General features: G+C 38.9%; 1 protein-coding gene across 1 annotated transcript; it reads left to right on the forward strand.

Annotated features, from left to right (window-relative positions):
• Positions 1-6,389: 6,389 nt before the first annotated feature.
• Positions 6,390-13,975, forward strand: ca7 (carbonic anhydrase VII; the record flags this gene model as incomplete). Its single annotated transcript, XM_083900821.1, has 7 exons — positions 6,390-6,426; positions 7,506-7,703; positions 10,196-10,314; positions 10,859-10,954; positions 11,272-11,334; positions 11,425-11,580; positions 13,856-13,975. 7 exons carry the CDS (start codon positions 6,390-6,392, stop codon positions 13,973-13,975), a joined length of 789 nt encoding a protein of 262 aa, XP_083756947.1.
• Between the last annotated feature and the right edge of the window lie 249 nt (positions 13,976-14,224).

The following is a 14,224-nucleotide window of genomic DNA, read 5'->3' on the forward strand; positions in this document are numbered from 1 at the left end:
TGGCCAAGTCTTGTTTTGTTTCCTCCCAGATCTGAACTCTGTGTGACTCTGATAACATTGAAACGAGGAACAATTTCATGCTCTTGTACTCCAGGCTCTTTGTGTGTGTGTGTGTGTGTGTGTGTGTGTGTGTTTTTTTTTACACAACTTTAATTGTTCCATTAAGGCACGTCAGGGTCGAGGCTGCTTTGTCATACAATGCCATTTGTGTGTGTGTATGTACAGTATGTCTCGGCGTGTTTGAGTGAATGAGTGAGCGTGTTTTAAGTTAATACCTTCAGGCTCATCAGCACTCACATTTATTCTATGAAGGAATCCAAAGCGTTCAGCCTTTTTTAATTTTCTGGATCCGAACCAAAGCCACAGAACCTGAGGATTAGTCTGAATGTTTATCATTTCCTGTTTCATGTCACTGGCTGAGTTTAAGGAATGCACACACATGCACTAACAAATGCACTCTCCATATACACTATGGCTGCAGGCATTCAGTTTTGTGCAGGCTCTGATAATGAAGCGCGCTGACAGAAATGCCCTCAAAGTGTGATACTGTTTTATTCTTAAAGGCAACTCATGTGTAATGATGTCTGTGTTTTATCAGCGATGTGGTTTAATTAGATCAGAGAAAATGAGTTGCAGATGAACACGGTGGCAATTTCATGGAGGCTACTATTCAGTGAGCTACTATTCAGTGAGCCAGTTTAATCGCATGACTGAGTTTATAGATTTAATTGAATTATTGTTATTATTTAATTATTGTTCATTATTGTTTGTCTATTTCTTAATTAATCCATGAAAACCTGTTTATATATCTATCTGATTTTGATGTTACAGTGCACCAATTGAATATTAAGTGCTTTGTAAAAGAAATGGATTGGAATGAATTTGTTGGCGTCTTCATCAAATTGGTGATTTTTTCCAACCAATTCAAAGCTTTAGGTTTTCACTGGCTGCTTTTACAGCATGTTGTGTACAGAGACGGTCGTCTACTGTGACCAGTGTGTAGGAACAGAAATGTCTGTAATGATTATATTCACTTGTATGGTTAATACAACACAGATACTTTTACATTTATTCCCAAAATAAAGTAAACCCGAAGAGTCGATTGTGACTCTGGATGCTGACAATGACTTAAAACTGGCCAGTTGACAGAGTCTGAGTCACAGAAGATGTTGATTTCCGTGATGTTCTCCAGTGCGTCTCTTATATGACATACAAATCAAAAAGGTCAACATTCAACAAATATGACACAGTTGTCACAATTTAAAATAGTCTATTTCCTGTGAAGCTGCATGGAGTTCAATTTACAATCAAATTCATATGCTTTACAACATCTGTTTATTCATCTCTAGATTGTTGTCTGCAAACATAGAACATGTTTCTGCACTTATGAGTCCATTTCTATCCTCAAATCCAGTTCATTTTGCAGCGTTTGTTCAGTCATGATTGTGCCAGTGCCGTAGAGGATGCTACAGCCAGTCAGCCAATAACTTCAAATTAAACCTTATACTTCTTTTTCTTTGGGCTTCTTCCTCGAGGGGTTGCCACATTGGATAATCTGCCTCCATCTTGTCCTCTCCCTCGTGTCCTCTTCTGTTACACCAACTGTCCTCATGTCGTCCTTCACAACATCCATGAACCCTCTCTGTGATCTTCCTCTTTCCCTCCTGCCTGGCAAACTGATCTGTCCAAAATGTGGTACAATAACATATCATACCAGGAAACACACAAAAAAGATAATGGACTGATGTTCTGTCATCAACATAAAGTCAGCCATGAGGATGATACCATTCAATATAAGAAATGCTCAGGTATATACTGAGATATAACATGTCAAGCTCATTTTATTTGGTCTAATGGTATCAATTTAACAACTATAACTTTGGAGCTGCTCAAAATTTCACTTTTTACTGTGGTTTGAAATGTCTGAAAAGATAGAGAATTTATATTAATACATTAAACATTATTTATACAGAAATCGAAGACAGTTATATCACAATATAGGTGGTAGTTTGATTATTGCCCAGACCTAAGTGTTAAAATACAAATGTTTTAATATGTTATGCCATATTAACATGACCTATTACAATATGTAACAGAAAGAAGTCTTCAAAATTGCCAAATCGTGAGTTGATTGAGTCCATATTGAGTCACGAGTCTTGAAAACGAATAGCTCTCTTGTGAATATACTGCATTTCATGAGTGACAACTTTCACTTTAATCCCAAAGAAAAGAAGAATTAGCAACGCTGTTGAAAGACTTTCTTCCAATTTGTCACTGCTGCTTTAAAGATAAATAAAGTGAGTGTAACCAGGGACAAAGAGTATCCCTCAGAAACTGACCCAGCTTATGTTCCTCCTAAAAACTGCTTACACAGGAACACAGGCTGCCAGCTGCTGCTTTGACATTAATGATGGGTCAGAGGTCAAACGGTGACCTCACACGTTTGACAGCATGTGATCATCAGCAGGCCTCACCAATGCAAAAGAATGGCATCATACACTAGGTCATTGTTGTTTTTGGTGAGTTGTTTCGGGGCGAGGTCCGTGTGACTCAGAGAAAATCCGGAGGGATGTCATGGAAGCAACAAAATAACTTTATTCGTTTGAAAAATCACTTCATGCCTCAGGTAAAAACAGCTTTTACGTTCATTTACAATAGTTTTATGTGCTTGTTAGCTGGAGGGAGGGACACTTTCACTCTCTGTTTGTTTACTGACTGAATCAGATAAGATGCAGAAAGTGTTGGAAAGAGCAGAGATAACATTTCCAGCAGCTCATTTCCTGCACTTTGAAACTGACCAGAGATGCCTGCGTTTTGACACCCCAAAAACTAGTCCTGTGATTACATCTGACAGAATTATCAGAGCAGAACTGCTTTAAGTGTTGTTTTTCCTCCAGATAGCGTCTCAGTATTTATCTTTTTTTGCGTCAGTTCTTAGCTGAGCTGCTTCTTTCCCCATGAGCCACGACCACAGTTGTTCCCTGATCTCAGCTTAACAAGCTGCAAGTGAGGGTGATTAATGTGGGCGAGACCCTGCGAGTCGATCACACAGAGGATGACGAGGGCCACAGCCCGAAAACAGTCGACTGCATACTTTTAGCACACAGTCATCGTTTGCTTCAGCCGAATCTACAAGTGACAGGCTGCTGAAAACTGAAGAAGTGATGCTACAGTTGTTAGATATTATACATATACAACAGGTTGTTTATTACCAGTCACTTTTCTATTATTCAGTCGTCTTCTATTGCCATATCCTCCATGAGGGTCACAGGGGTCGCTGGTGCCAATCCCATAGGCATAGGCATAGGGATGAAAGGCGGGGGTTCACATGGACAGGTCACCATTCAGATCACAGGGCCAACTTTTCTTATAGTCATGTTTGAAAAGTTACTAAAATAACCATTATGATGGATGTAAGTGTTGCTCAAATCAGTTTTAACATATGTGCTTTTATCATATCACATAAAACCTGCGTAAAAAGATGTACAAGTTGAGAAAAATAAATAGAGATGTTTGAGGATTGAGCCACTTACTATTTGACCACGAAAGCATAAATTACTGTACACTTACTGCCCTCCTTATCCTTAGGGTACTTGCACTATAATGTATTACTCCTTACTACCCTACATAATAATAATAATAATAATAATGCATTATATTTGGAGGCGCCTTTCATGACACTCAAGGTCGCCGACATACACCATAGTCACTAAGTACTAGAAAACTTACAGTGTAATTCAGTTAATCTAAAAATGACCAACTGTCACTTGTATGTACTGTTGTTACTGTGAAATTACACAGTCTGAAAGAATAAGACGATACATGTTGGGTATTTACATTGTATTGTATAGTGTTAACAATAATTCTTACATGATGTTACAGAAGCAAAAACAGTCAAAAAAGAAATTTATATATTTTTTTATATTTATGAATATGCAATGTAAAAAATAAGAAAATAAAGATAATTGAAAAAAATTAATAAAGAGCCATTTAGACAATGAGTAACCAGAATAATATTCTAGAGTAAAGTTTGTGTTTATTATACACAAACCTATTCCACTGACTCATTGTGTGCTGAAAGTAAACAAGATCTTCTAAAGGTGGACACCGCCCTCTTGTGGCTTGAAAGCAAATTTGAGTCAATTTAAATGATCAGTATGACTAAGATGACTATGACTCGATCTCAATAATTATGCATAATATGCATGACATCTGAGATAATTATGCTGTGATTAATCAAGTTCAGTTTTTTCTAGATGAGTTTGTCCATTAATTACCTGAAAGTCCAAGGTGAAATCTTCAAATTATCATTCAAAATCATAAGGATATATATATTAAAAGATGGCATATAAAAGCATAAAATTCACACAAGAGGAAAGTTAGACACCACACATTTTCTTTCATTGGCTTCTTCATTTTTTAAAATAAATTTCCATTTAACAATCTGGCTAGCAACAAATACATGAATCATCTACAGAAGAGAAGCATTTAAAATAACAAAGGGAGCAGAATGAAGAATAATTGTATTAATTTGTTGTAAAAATATGTTACAAAGACTATCATATATCGTATATATCTATTATATTCTATAGTAGCACTAGTGTGGGTATAATAATAAATAAATTGTGCATGGAGCTTAAAGAATGAATCAATAGTGAGGGTATGATAAATAGTCGTAGTAGCAATACCATTGTCCTATATATGTCAGTATTGATGTTGATTTCTACAGCCTAATTTGTGTAAACTGTTTCTATAATTCAAAGTATATGGTGTGGTTAGTTATTGTATAACAGAAAAGGATACAGTACATGATGTAGTGATACATGTACATCATGCATATGTTGATTGCATTGCCAGGTTCCTACTTCCTTATTGTACGTCAGTCTCTACAGAAAAGCAAGAATACAAGACTGTCGTACATGTAAGCAAAATGGTGGACTCCACCCTGTACCTGCTGGGGAAAACTCACCACTGATATTATTGGTCCTTTTGAATCTGCACCCAGAGACTGTGAGTATACCAGTGACCACGAGTGGCTTTTGTTGCACATGTTGCTGTCATTCAGTTCCTTTTCATGAGAAGAGAATTTAAGAGAACTAAGTGGGTGATAATGGAAGTCACTTTACCTCAACTGAGCTCAAAGATTTTCTCAGACAAAGACATTATTGTCTGTTTATGTGTGTATTGCAACTTCAACAGAAAACACAAAGACTGTCTCAATACAATAAGGCACAGACTGGAGGTAATTCCTCCCCCTATGGATTACACACTACTCCTTATACAAATGATACTATTATTATTGTACTTTATTGTATTTTTATAGTATTTAATTGCATTTTTATTATGTTTACATTATATTTTATTTACACTGTTGACGTAAGAGACCCTTACTGTAACTGTGTGTAATAATTGCAAATAAAATCCCAAGCCTCAAATGAGGACAAACCAAAAATGTTTGTGCTTGATTTGAAGGCAACAGTTCAAACACAGCGTGTCTCTGTGAGTGAGATCTTTATATTCCAGAGGGGAGACGACATCTCATTCTCAACACTCTGTAGATCCTTATCTGCAGCTGTGCAGCTGATAAACCATAATAAATGAATAAATATCAATAAATACAGTGGGTTCAACAGCAAGAGCAGGGGTCTCAAACTCAAAAGATCTGGGGGACCAATGAGCATCGAGTCTGGTCAGGAGGTGACGTTCAAATGAAAAAAAGTTCAGTAAAGTTATGATGAGCTCAAAATTACATTTTACATAATTTCAAAATAAAAGGATTTGTGTTGATATGGAACAGTGAACAGTAAAAACCTGTTTTTTGATGCAAAATTAATCTACTGATGAACAAACATACAGCAACAAGTCATTATTACTTGATATTAATCAGCCACATGCATTGATTGGCGTTTGACTCCTCTGAGGTAGAGAGACAATGTACAACCAGTGGAACTGTCACCTGCAAACACGTGAACATATACAGTTTTTGTGACTCTCAGCATGTACTGCATCTCGCCACTAGAGGGTGCTGTCAGTCCATTAGCTGAGTATATATGGTTTTAATGAGCTTAATGAGGCAGAAAGTAATTTATGCACTAATGTCACTAATATTAAGGATAATCTGGTTTGTGGTGAGGTTATGGTCACGTGTGTTAAACATTAAATGTCCAGAGTTAGATTAGTGTCCCGTGTAACGCGGTATGTATTGAAGTGTGGGCGTGGCTGTAGGGGCGTGTCATCAAGGTATCAGGGATCAAACGGATCATCGCTCCGCCCTCTGTCGTTCGTCTTTGGCATCAGCAGCATAAACTTGATGAATATCGTCACCGGTTCATTCATGTGTGAGTCTCACAGCGACTGACTGAACACACTTGACTCCACAAACGGGGACAATGTCAGGGAATCACTGGGGATATGGAAAAGAAGACGGTAAGATATTACAGCATCTACATCCAGGATCTGGAGACAATCATCAGCCTCTGTTTCAGCTGTGTTTCCTCTGCTTTGCTTGTTTTATCCACTTGAGTCTTAATCAGGCTTTAACCTCCATGTTAACACGGTTGTTAATGCGGGATTAGAGTCTCACTCTCAAAGGCTTTAACGAGACTCGAGCCTGTTTTTATAGCCTGTTTCACTGAAGAGCATTTTAATAGAAACACTCTCACCTGCTTGATCATGTAATTATCCTCTCAGGCTCTGAAGTGGCAGTTAATTAAGTCTCTGTTTATAATATTTCCACTGATTATGATGCAGATTTCTGTTTTGTTGAGGGACAAATAATTACAAACAGTTTTAATGTGATTTTACAGCTTGTTAAATGGGACTATTTTCTGTTTCCTTTGCTCCATATACCAAACAAAACATCACAACAGAGTCATTTTTGGGATTTAAGAACATCATCATTTCCAGATTTGGCATTTTACAGAACAAACAAGTACTCCAGTAATCACCCTAGTTTTTAAGCCTGTGATATATTGGCAGTATATCGTTATTTGATTTAGAGTTTCTACATGAATTCACAAAACGATGATCTACTGTATGTCACCATTGACCTACATCTTTACTACTTTGAGGCTGTTATAAGAGATACTGTGTGATATTTCTGGTCCATTTGTAGTAGACGGACGGAAGGATAATATGTTTAAAAAAACAAAACAAAAAAAAACATATAAACAAACAATAAGTAAATCAATAAAGATTAAAGGAATTTAGTTTCATAGCCAGCTCAACAAATAACTGACATCTTATGAAATTTGCCTCCTAATCCAATAATCTTGTAGGTTTTTCCAAACCTGGAAATGATGACGATCTCAAATGCTTTAGTTTTTATTTCTTTGTTATATGGATCAAAGAAACCAGTAAATATTCATATTTAAGAAGCTTAAAAAGCAGAGAAACTGATTCTTTAAAAAGCTAGATGATGATTAATTTAGTAATCGATATAACTCTTGTTTTATTGAGTGTATTAAATTCTAAAAACAGAGTTATTTTCTGTGTTGTATGTCAAGGCCCTTCTGTGTGGCACAAAGACTTCCCCGTTGCTCAAGGGCAGCGTCAGTCTCCCATAGACATCGTCCCTCAGCAGGCTCCACATGACTCCAGCCTGAGCCCCATCGTCCTCCACTACGACCAGTGCACGTCCATCAAAATCACCAACAATGGACACTCTGTTGTCGTCGAGTTTGAGGACATGGACGATCGTTCAGGTAAGAAAGATAAGATTGACACGAGTTTACACGTGTTGTACGTCCGTCTGAAAATGGGCTGTGTCAGGCAAAACTATCAGACCTAATTGAGGCAGTGTTTGTGTGTATGCAGCAGCAGTGCAGGGGCGGGTACAAGAAGCTTTTATACCATCAAACTTCATCAAGTTTCTCGAATTTAAAGTTATCATTGGCAAAGCAGTGAAAGCAACAATCACAGCTACGTACAAGTCTTTGAGTTGTGACGAGAGAGAAATATCTTTGCAGAGCATTTGACCTATGGCTGCATAAAATTGATTTATCGGCATGCAATAATTGACAGAGGTCACGGTTCAGTGATAATCGCATTCCTATTATTTGCCGTCGGCCCTTTATTGCTGATAGTATTTAGTTTTTCTTTTTTTTTTTTATTCTGCCGACTGTAACAATATTTTGAACAGGTACCAGGTTGCAAAAAGAAGTCTTTGAATGGAAATCTATGAGGAAATGAGCTTCTGCTTCTCACTTGATTTATTATGCCAGTTAATGTTTATGGTGTCAACCTCTAGCTGCAGCTCTTCTTCAATACAATGTGAGGTCCGTTGTAAATGTTGTTCCCATTTAGAGGAACATGGATGATATACAGGGTTCCCACGGGTCCTTGCAGCCCTTAGGTTTTTGAAAATGTCCCTTAATATACATGAAAGTGCTTGAATTTTGTGAAAGAGAGAAGTTCAGTTGATATTTAGGTAAATATCTCCTTTTGTTTGTTACGGCGCCACCTACTGTTTTAATGTACGAAGACTAGGCCTAAGCAGAACAAACGTTGAGTTGTAATTACTAGCGGTGTTGTAGACACTGTCCACTGTGCGTCTCTCTCTCCGCCGTTGAAGTGAGATTCCATGCAGAACGATGAGCGAGTAAAGTTGAGCAAGAGCAAATGACGACGTGATGCCCGGGAAATAAATTCTTGTCTCACCAAAGACGATTATAAACACAACCCAATGACAATCACATATCCAGATGCAGATCGTGCTGTACATTAATAAAAGCAGACGTTGGTGAAGCGGCTCTTACAAGTTACTCTCCCATCTTAAGCGTTTTCGGCACATTTGCTCCTTGAATTTGAGGGAAATGTTCCACTTGTGTCATGTGGCCACACGCGGTGGAAGTCAGTGCTCAAAGTGTAACTTTCAGGAACCCTCCATTAGAAAAGGTGTGATTGCCTTGTTTTTGCAAAGAAAGTGCAAACGCTGTGCATTACTGCCCATAATCAAGAAGTTGCAAGGAAGCCTCTGATTATGCTGCAGGAAAGTGAATCCAGCAATTAGACTGTATGAGAGTCTGTCTGCCTGACAAGAGATAATAACCTGAGGTGATCTTGGTGTTTATTGTGACAGTGTTTGCTTTTATCTCTGGGTGGATCCATGTTTACCCCCCCGGTCATTATGTCATGAGCGATAAACCCAGAAACGTGAGCCTGGTCGGCTACGGCAGTTTCCATAAAGCAGGAAAATTACGATTAATGAACGAACGTACAGACCTGTCGTGAAACGAATGTAGTAATCTAAGTGCACAGTTCCTTTTTCTAAAATCGCCGTGGTCACTCATTCACCTGTGATCTGAGTAAACACACGGAGGATGTTCTCAAATGGCAGTTTTATTGTTCTGATGATAAGAGGAGGATGGAATAAAACAAAGATGAGTTTCCTTTTCAGACCAACGTTCACCATTCAGCTCGTTTTTGAAAGCAACAACAATGCTGCACATGACATACGATGAAAGATCAACACAGAGGCTCTGAAAGACTCGCAAACATCACAGAAGTGAAGCTAAGAGGCATTATTGTTGGTAATGGACGCATGGCAGTTCTTAGTGTCTAAGTTACCATGGTTACCACCTTAACCCCAACATTTTCATAGTGACTTTTAGTGTTTATAGCAGAATTATGCAATTACTAAATTAACAGCTTCAAAGTCATTGTGATGGTTAAAATGTCTTGTTGGCTGTCTACACTGCCCCCTACTGTCTGTTGGCAGGAAAACCTTACAGGGTCAGGGCCGCCGACCACAGAGTCCTCAGAATCAGGAATTCTCGCAAACTCTCTGATTTTCAACGTTATCTATACAATGCATTAGAAGTGAGAAGTTCAACGTCGTGATGAGTAATATTTTAGATTATCAATCCATCATCTAAAACATTAGATTAGAAATACAGAAAAGGTAAATAAAGGTTCAGTTCAGTACATGTAGTGTGACCAGCATATCAAGTCTTTTTGACCTGTATTTGTTATTTTAAGTTTAGAAACATCCAAAACATCTTCAGCACTCATTTAATAGATGTGTGTGTTGTTTTTGTTCTCCCGTCTTCAGCTTTGAGTGTGAATTCTGATTAAAAAGCCTGTCGGGTGTTTCCAATGTGTGTCCTGCAGTCGTAGAACCGCCTGCTGTGCGTGAATGTGTTTGAGCAGGTTCCTTTTCCTTTATTCCTCACCTGCATCTTTTCCCCCTGTGCAGTGATCCATGGAGGCCCTCTGGAGAATCCCTACAGACTCAAACAGTTCCATTTCCACTGGGGCGAAAAGGGCTGTCAGGGCTCCGAGCACACTGTGGCAGGAAACAGCTATGATTCTGAGGTCGGTGTTTTAACATTCATTTTACTTGCTAATTTTAATTTTTAGTTTTACTCTGTAAATATATGAATATGAACTTTTCTTGTACACAAGAATCAAATATAATGATTATCTCAATAAAACTCAAGTAGATATTTTGTGTGGGTTCTTTGAAATTGGTAGAAATTGTTAATTAATATACAGTAAAACCACCCACTTTCATTTTACGTGTACACTGACAAAAAATGTCTCTCCATCTAATGCATACTAGAAATTTCTGATTACTACATTAGTACATACTTGGACGTAGAAAAAGCTTTATGTCCTCCTGTGTTTTGCAACCACAGATTAAGCTGATGGTTAAAAAAAATCCATAATTATAACCACAAATATTACGCTCTCCAAATGTATCAGTGTTATTTCACATCATCTGGTCCACATGGCTGCCTCATTTTCTTGATTTTGGTTACTGACATGGGAACATTTTGGGATGATTACAGTAGACTATGCATGACTTGGCTTTAATTTAACTAATGCTGATTCCCGTTGTGTTTTTCTGTCATTCCAGCTGCATTTAGTTCACTGGAACGCCGTCAAGTACAAAACGTTTGGGGAGGCAGCAGAAGCTCCTGATGGCCTCGCTGTCCTCGGCATCTTTTTAGACGTAAGATATTTCACTTTAAAGTGTGCAGTAGTGTTTTCTTTGTTTTGTCCTTGTGCTCTCTTTTTTTGCTCTATATTTGTATTAGTTTTGCCGTTTCTCTATAAATGCAAGGAACGTCAGTCTGCGTGTCAATCACTTGATTCACTTGACAGGCTTCAAACTTGACAAGAGACTCACTGAGAACATCAGAAGAGTTCAGACAAACAAAACACACATTTAACTGCTACTGCATAGAAATTTTCACATGGCAGCCTGTGTGACATCTGTTCATTTTCTTCAAACGCCAAATATTAAATTCAGAATCTCTCTCATTAAAGACGGGCGACGACCACAGATGGCTCCACATGATCACAGATGCTCTGTATATGGTGAAGTTTAAGGCGAGTACAGCTAACACTTGATTGTCGCTTTAACAACATAATTGCAGCGTAACATATAAAATCTGTTGTCTGTGTGTTTCTCTGTTCCAGGGCAGCGTCACTGATTTCAAAGGTTTCAACCCCAAGTGCCTCCTACCCAGCAGCCTCCACTTCTGGACGTACCTGGGATCGCTGACCACTCCCCCGCTACATGAGAGCGTCATCTGGATTGTCCTGAAGGAGCCAATCATAGTGTCTGATAAACAGGTGAGTGTTGCAGACACCGACGGTCCCTTTGAAAACAATACATGCCACATTTACAGCATGTGTTAACTGAAGCATCATCAAACATCGAGGATGTTGTTTGTTCTCGGAATCTCTTCAGCATACATTCACATTATCCTTCACTATATGTTAGAAATTAGAAGCCCAGTATCTGTTTTTAATTGTTGAGGAACAAAGAACTGGTTACTGTTAACATTCACTCGCCTGTTCCCCGGGTCCTATGTTCCCCGCTTTGTAAGTGACTGGGGAACATAAGACCGTTTCTCTAACCCTAATCCTAACCCTACCCTTTTTCAAAAAAAGGGTCCTATGTTCCCCTGTCACATACAAAGTGGACATTTTTTGGGAAAAACGGGGAACATAAGACCCGGGGAACATAGGTACGACCCCGTGCTGACCATGTTAACCGCATTACCGGTGTTGGCGTAAGCGCATGATTCGTTTCCATGATGAAAATGAGTCTCTAAAGCATTTTCCAGTTTGCTCCTTTAGCACCATTAGCGCGCCTACAGTCGAACTGGAGTGTTCTGTTTATTAAACAAAAAGAGCAGCGCTACAAATAGCCAGCCGTACCAGTGTACTGCGTATGTATGCCTCTGTTTTTAAAGTTTAGCGTTACTTTAGAGACGTCGTTGTGCCCAGCACTATCGAACAAGATGACAGCTGACATTTAGCAAGGCCCTAAAGTGCGTTTAATTTAAAGTTCTGAGTGTATACAGTATGTTGAGTTTTGTGACTCCCAACCCAGCCATTTTGGCTCCAAGTTAGTCCAGGGAAATGTACTGCTTTTGTCAGCGTGCAGCATTGCATGTTTTATCTCTAAACTAGCTTATCTCGGTGCTGCAGTTGATTGGTCATTTGTGAAACCCAGGTTTCCTGTTCTGTGCAGGCATAATGAAGGTTAAACTGACTCTGACGATCCACTTCCTCCCCCTTTTTCAGACCAAAGTTCAGCATCACTGGATCAGTATGTCAGGTTTTTTTTTTTTTTACGACAGGCTGGACGGTGAAGTGCCGTAGCCATAAAATCAGTGTTTGGCTAAAGTACACGTGCTATATTTAGAGATCACAACAAGGGGCTCCACATCATTCATGGGGAAGTCCTGTAAGGGTTGACATGTTTGGTTTTGTTTTAAATCCGCAAAGTTAAGGGCTGCTAACTCCTGGTCTTTGAGTGTTAGCATACAGTGGAGTTATATGAATATGATTTAAGTGTCTGCACTGCAGCACATTCAGTCCTGTGGCGACTGTTGTCAGTCTTTTGGATTAAACTCTCGCCCCTTTGTTGATCTTTTGTTGTCTCAGTTCTAACTCCACGAGTCCACATGGGGAAAAGGGGAGTTTTAAAATCAGCTGTATGTGAGGCGTAAGCTCCGCTCAACTGGCATCCACAACTTATGACTCTAGACTTGAAGCCCTTTATCCTCACCAGCTGATTATCCTGAAGCATGGATGACTGCAGGCAGGGCTTTAATTGTGGAATACATACATGGAGAGCCAACAGGAAAAAACTATAAGCTAACAAGATATTAGCTTTCTATTTCGTTTCCTAAAATAACTACTGTAGAGAAAGTTTTAAGAATGACATTTAAAGGGTTAGGGTTTTGCAGAACTTGAATTTACAACCAATAAAATTAGATTTTCATAGCCTTAGGATAACCATTATATGTACTTAAGGCAGTGTCACCATTAGATGTCACTAATTCTTACACGCTGGACCAGTTTGAAAGAAAGTGTGAGACATGAATTCTCCTGCTCAAAAAACGCTGGTTGTTGACCACTTTGATGGAGTATATGCTTCTTATCCCTGCCCGCCCCCGCTCTGCTGCTGTATACACACAAATGCTTCCTCATTTGGGTCTGATAGTTTTGCCCGACAGAGCCTGTTTTCAGATGAAATATGCAGCAAACAAATGGTATTACATCATTTCTGTTCACAGAGTACAAGCAGAGGCAGAATGATAACATCAGCCACAACAACAAGTTTTGGAAAAATTGTCTTAAATGGATAAAGACAATTGCATAGACTGACTTTGACCAAGATCCAAAGGACAATAAATTGTCCAGATGCAGAGTGTATGCAAATCTATAAAATATAGTTGGCTCTTGAATTTGAAGTCCTGGAAATTCCCTTGAAAAGTCCTTGTATCGAATGTCAACCAAGGTGTGGCAATCCTGGTAAACAGTACATGATGCAGCTTTAAGCTGTAATTTGTCTAATCAACCTCTTCTTCTTTTTCCGTCTCTCTAATCGCAGCTGGGCAAGTTTCGCCTGCTCCAGTTCAGTGGAGAGGAAGAGGAACAGAGGACGCGCATGGAAAACAACTTCAGGCCTCCACAGCCTCTCAAAGGAAGGAAAGTGCGTTCCTCCAATTAACGTGACCTCAGCACATCTGAAGTCAAAGGTGGCGAAATGAAAGCGATGCATAAAACAAAACAGCGAATGCAATAATTTGAGTGTCGTTTTGTTTACCTCTTCGTAATTTGATTTGTACAGAAGAAGAAAACTTGCCAGCACAATTAAAGGGATGTTATAAAGTAATATATTTCGTGAGGTGACGTGTAAGATCTTCCTATTTGCTCCATATTCCAGCACCTTAACTGGTGTTTGCATACTGGTCTCGCA

Source organism: Microchirus variegatus (genome assembly GCF_963457635.1).
Source record: "Microchirus variegatus genome assembly, chromosome: 14".
Classification (NCBI taxonomy): domain Eukaryota; kingdom Metazoa; phylum Chordata; class Actinopteri; order Pleuronectiformes; family Soleidae; genus Microchirus; species Microchirus variegatus.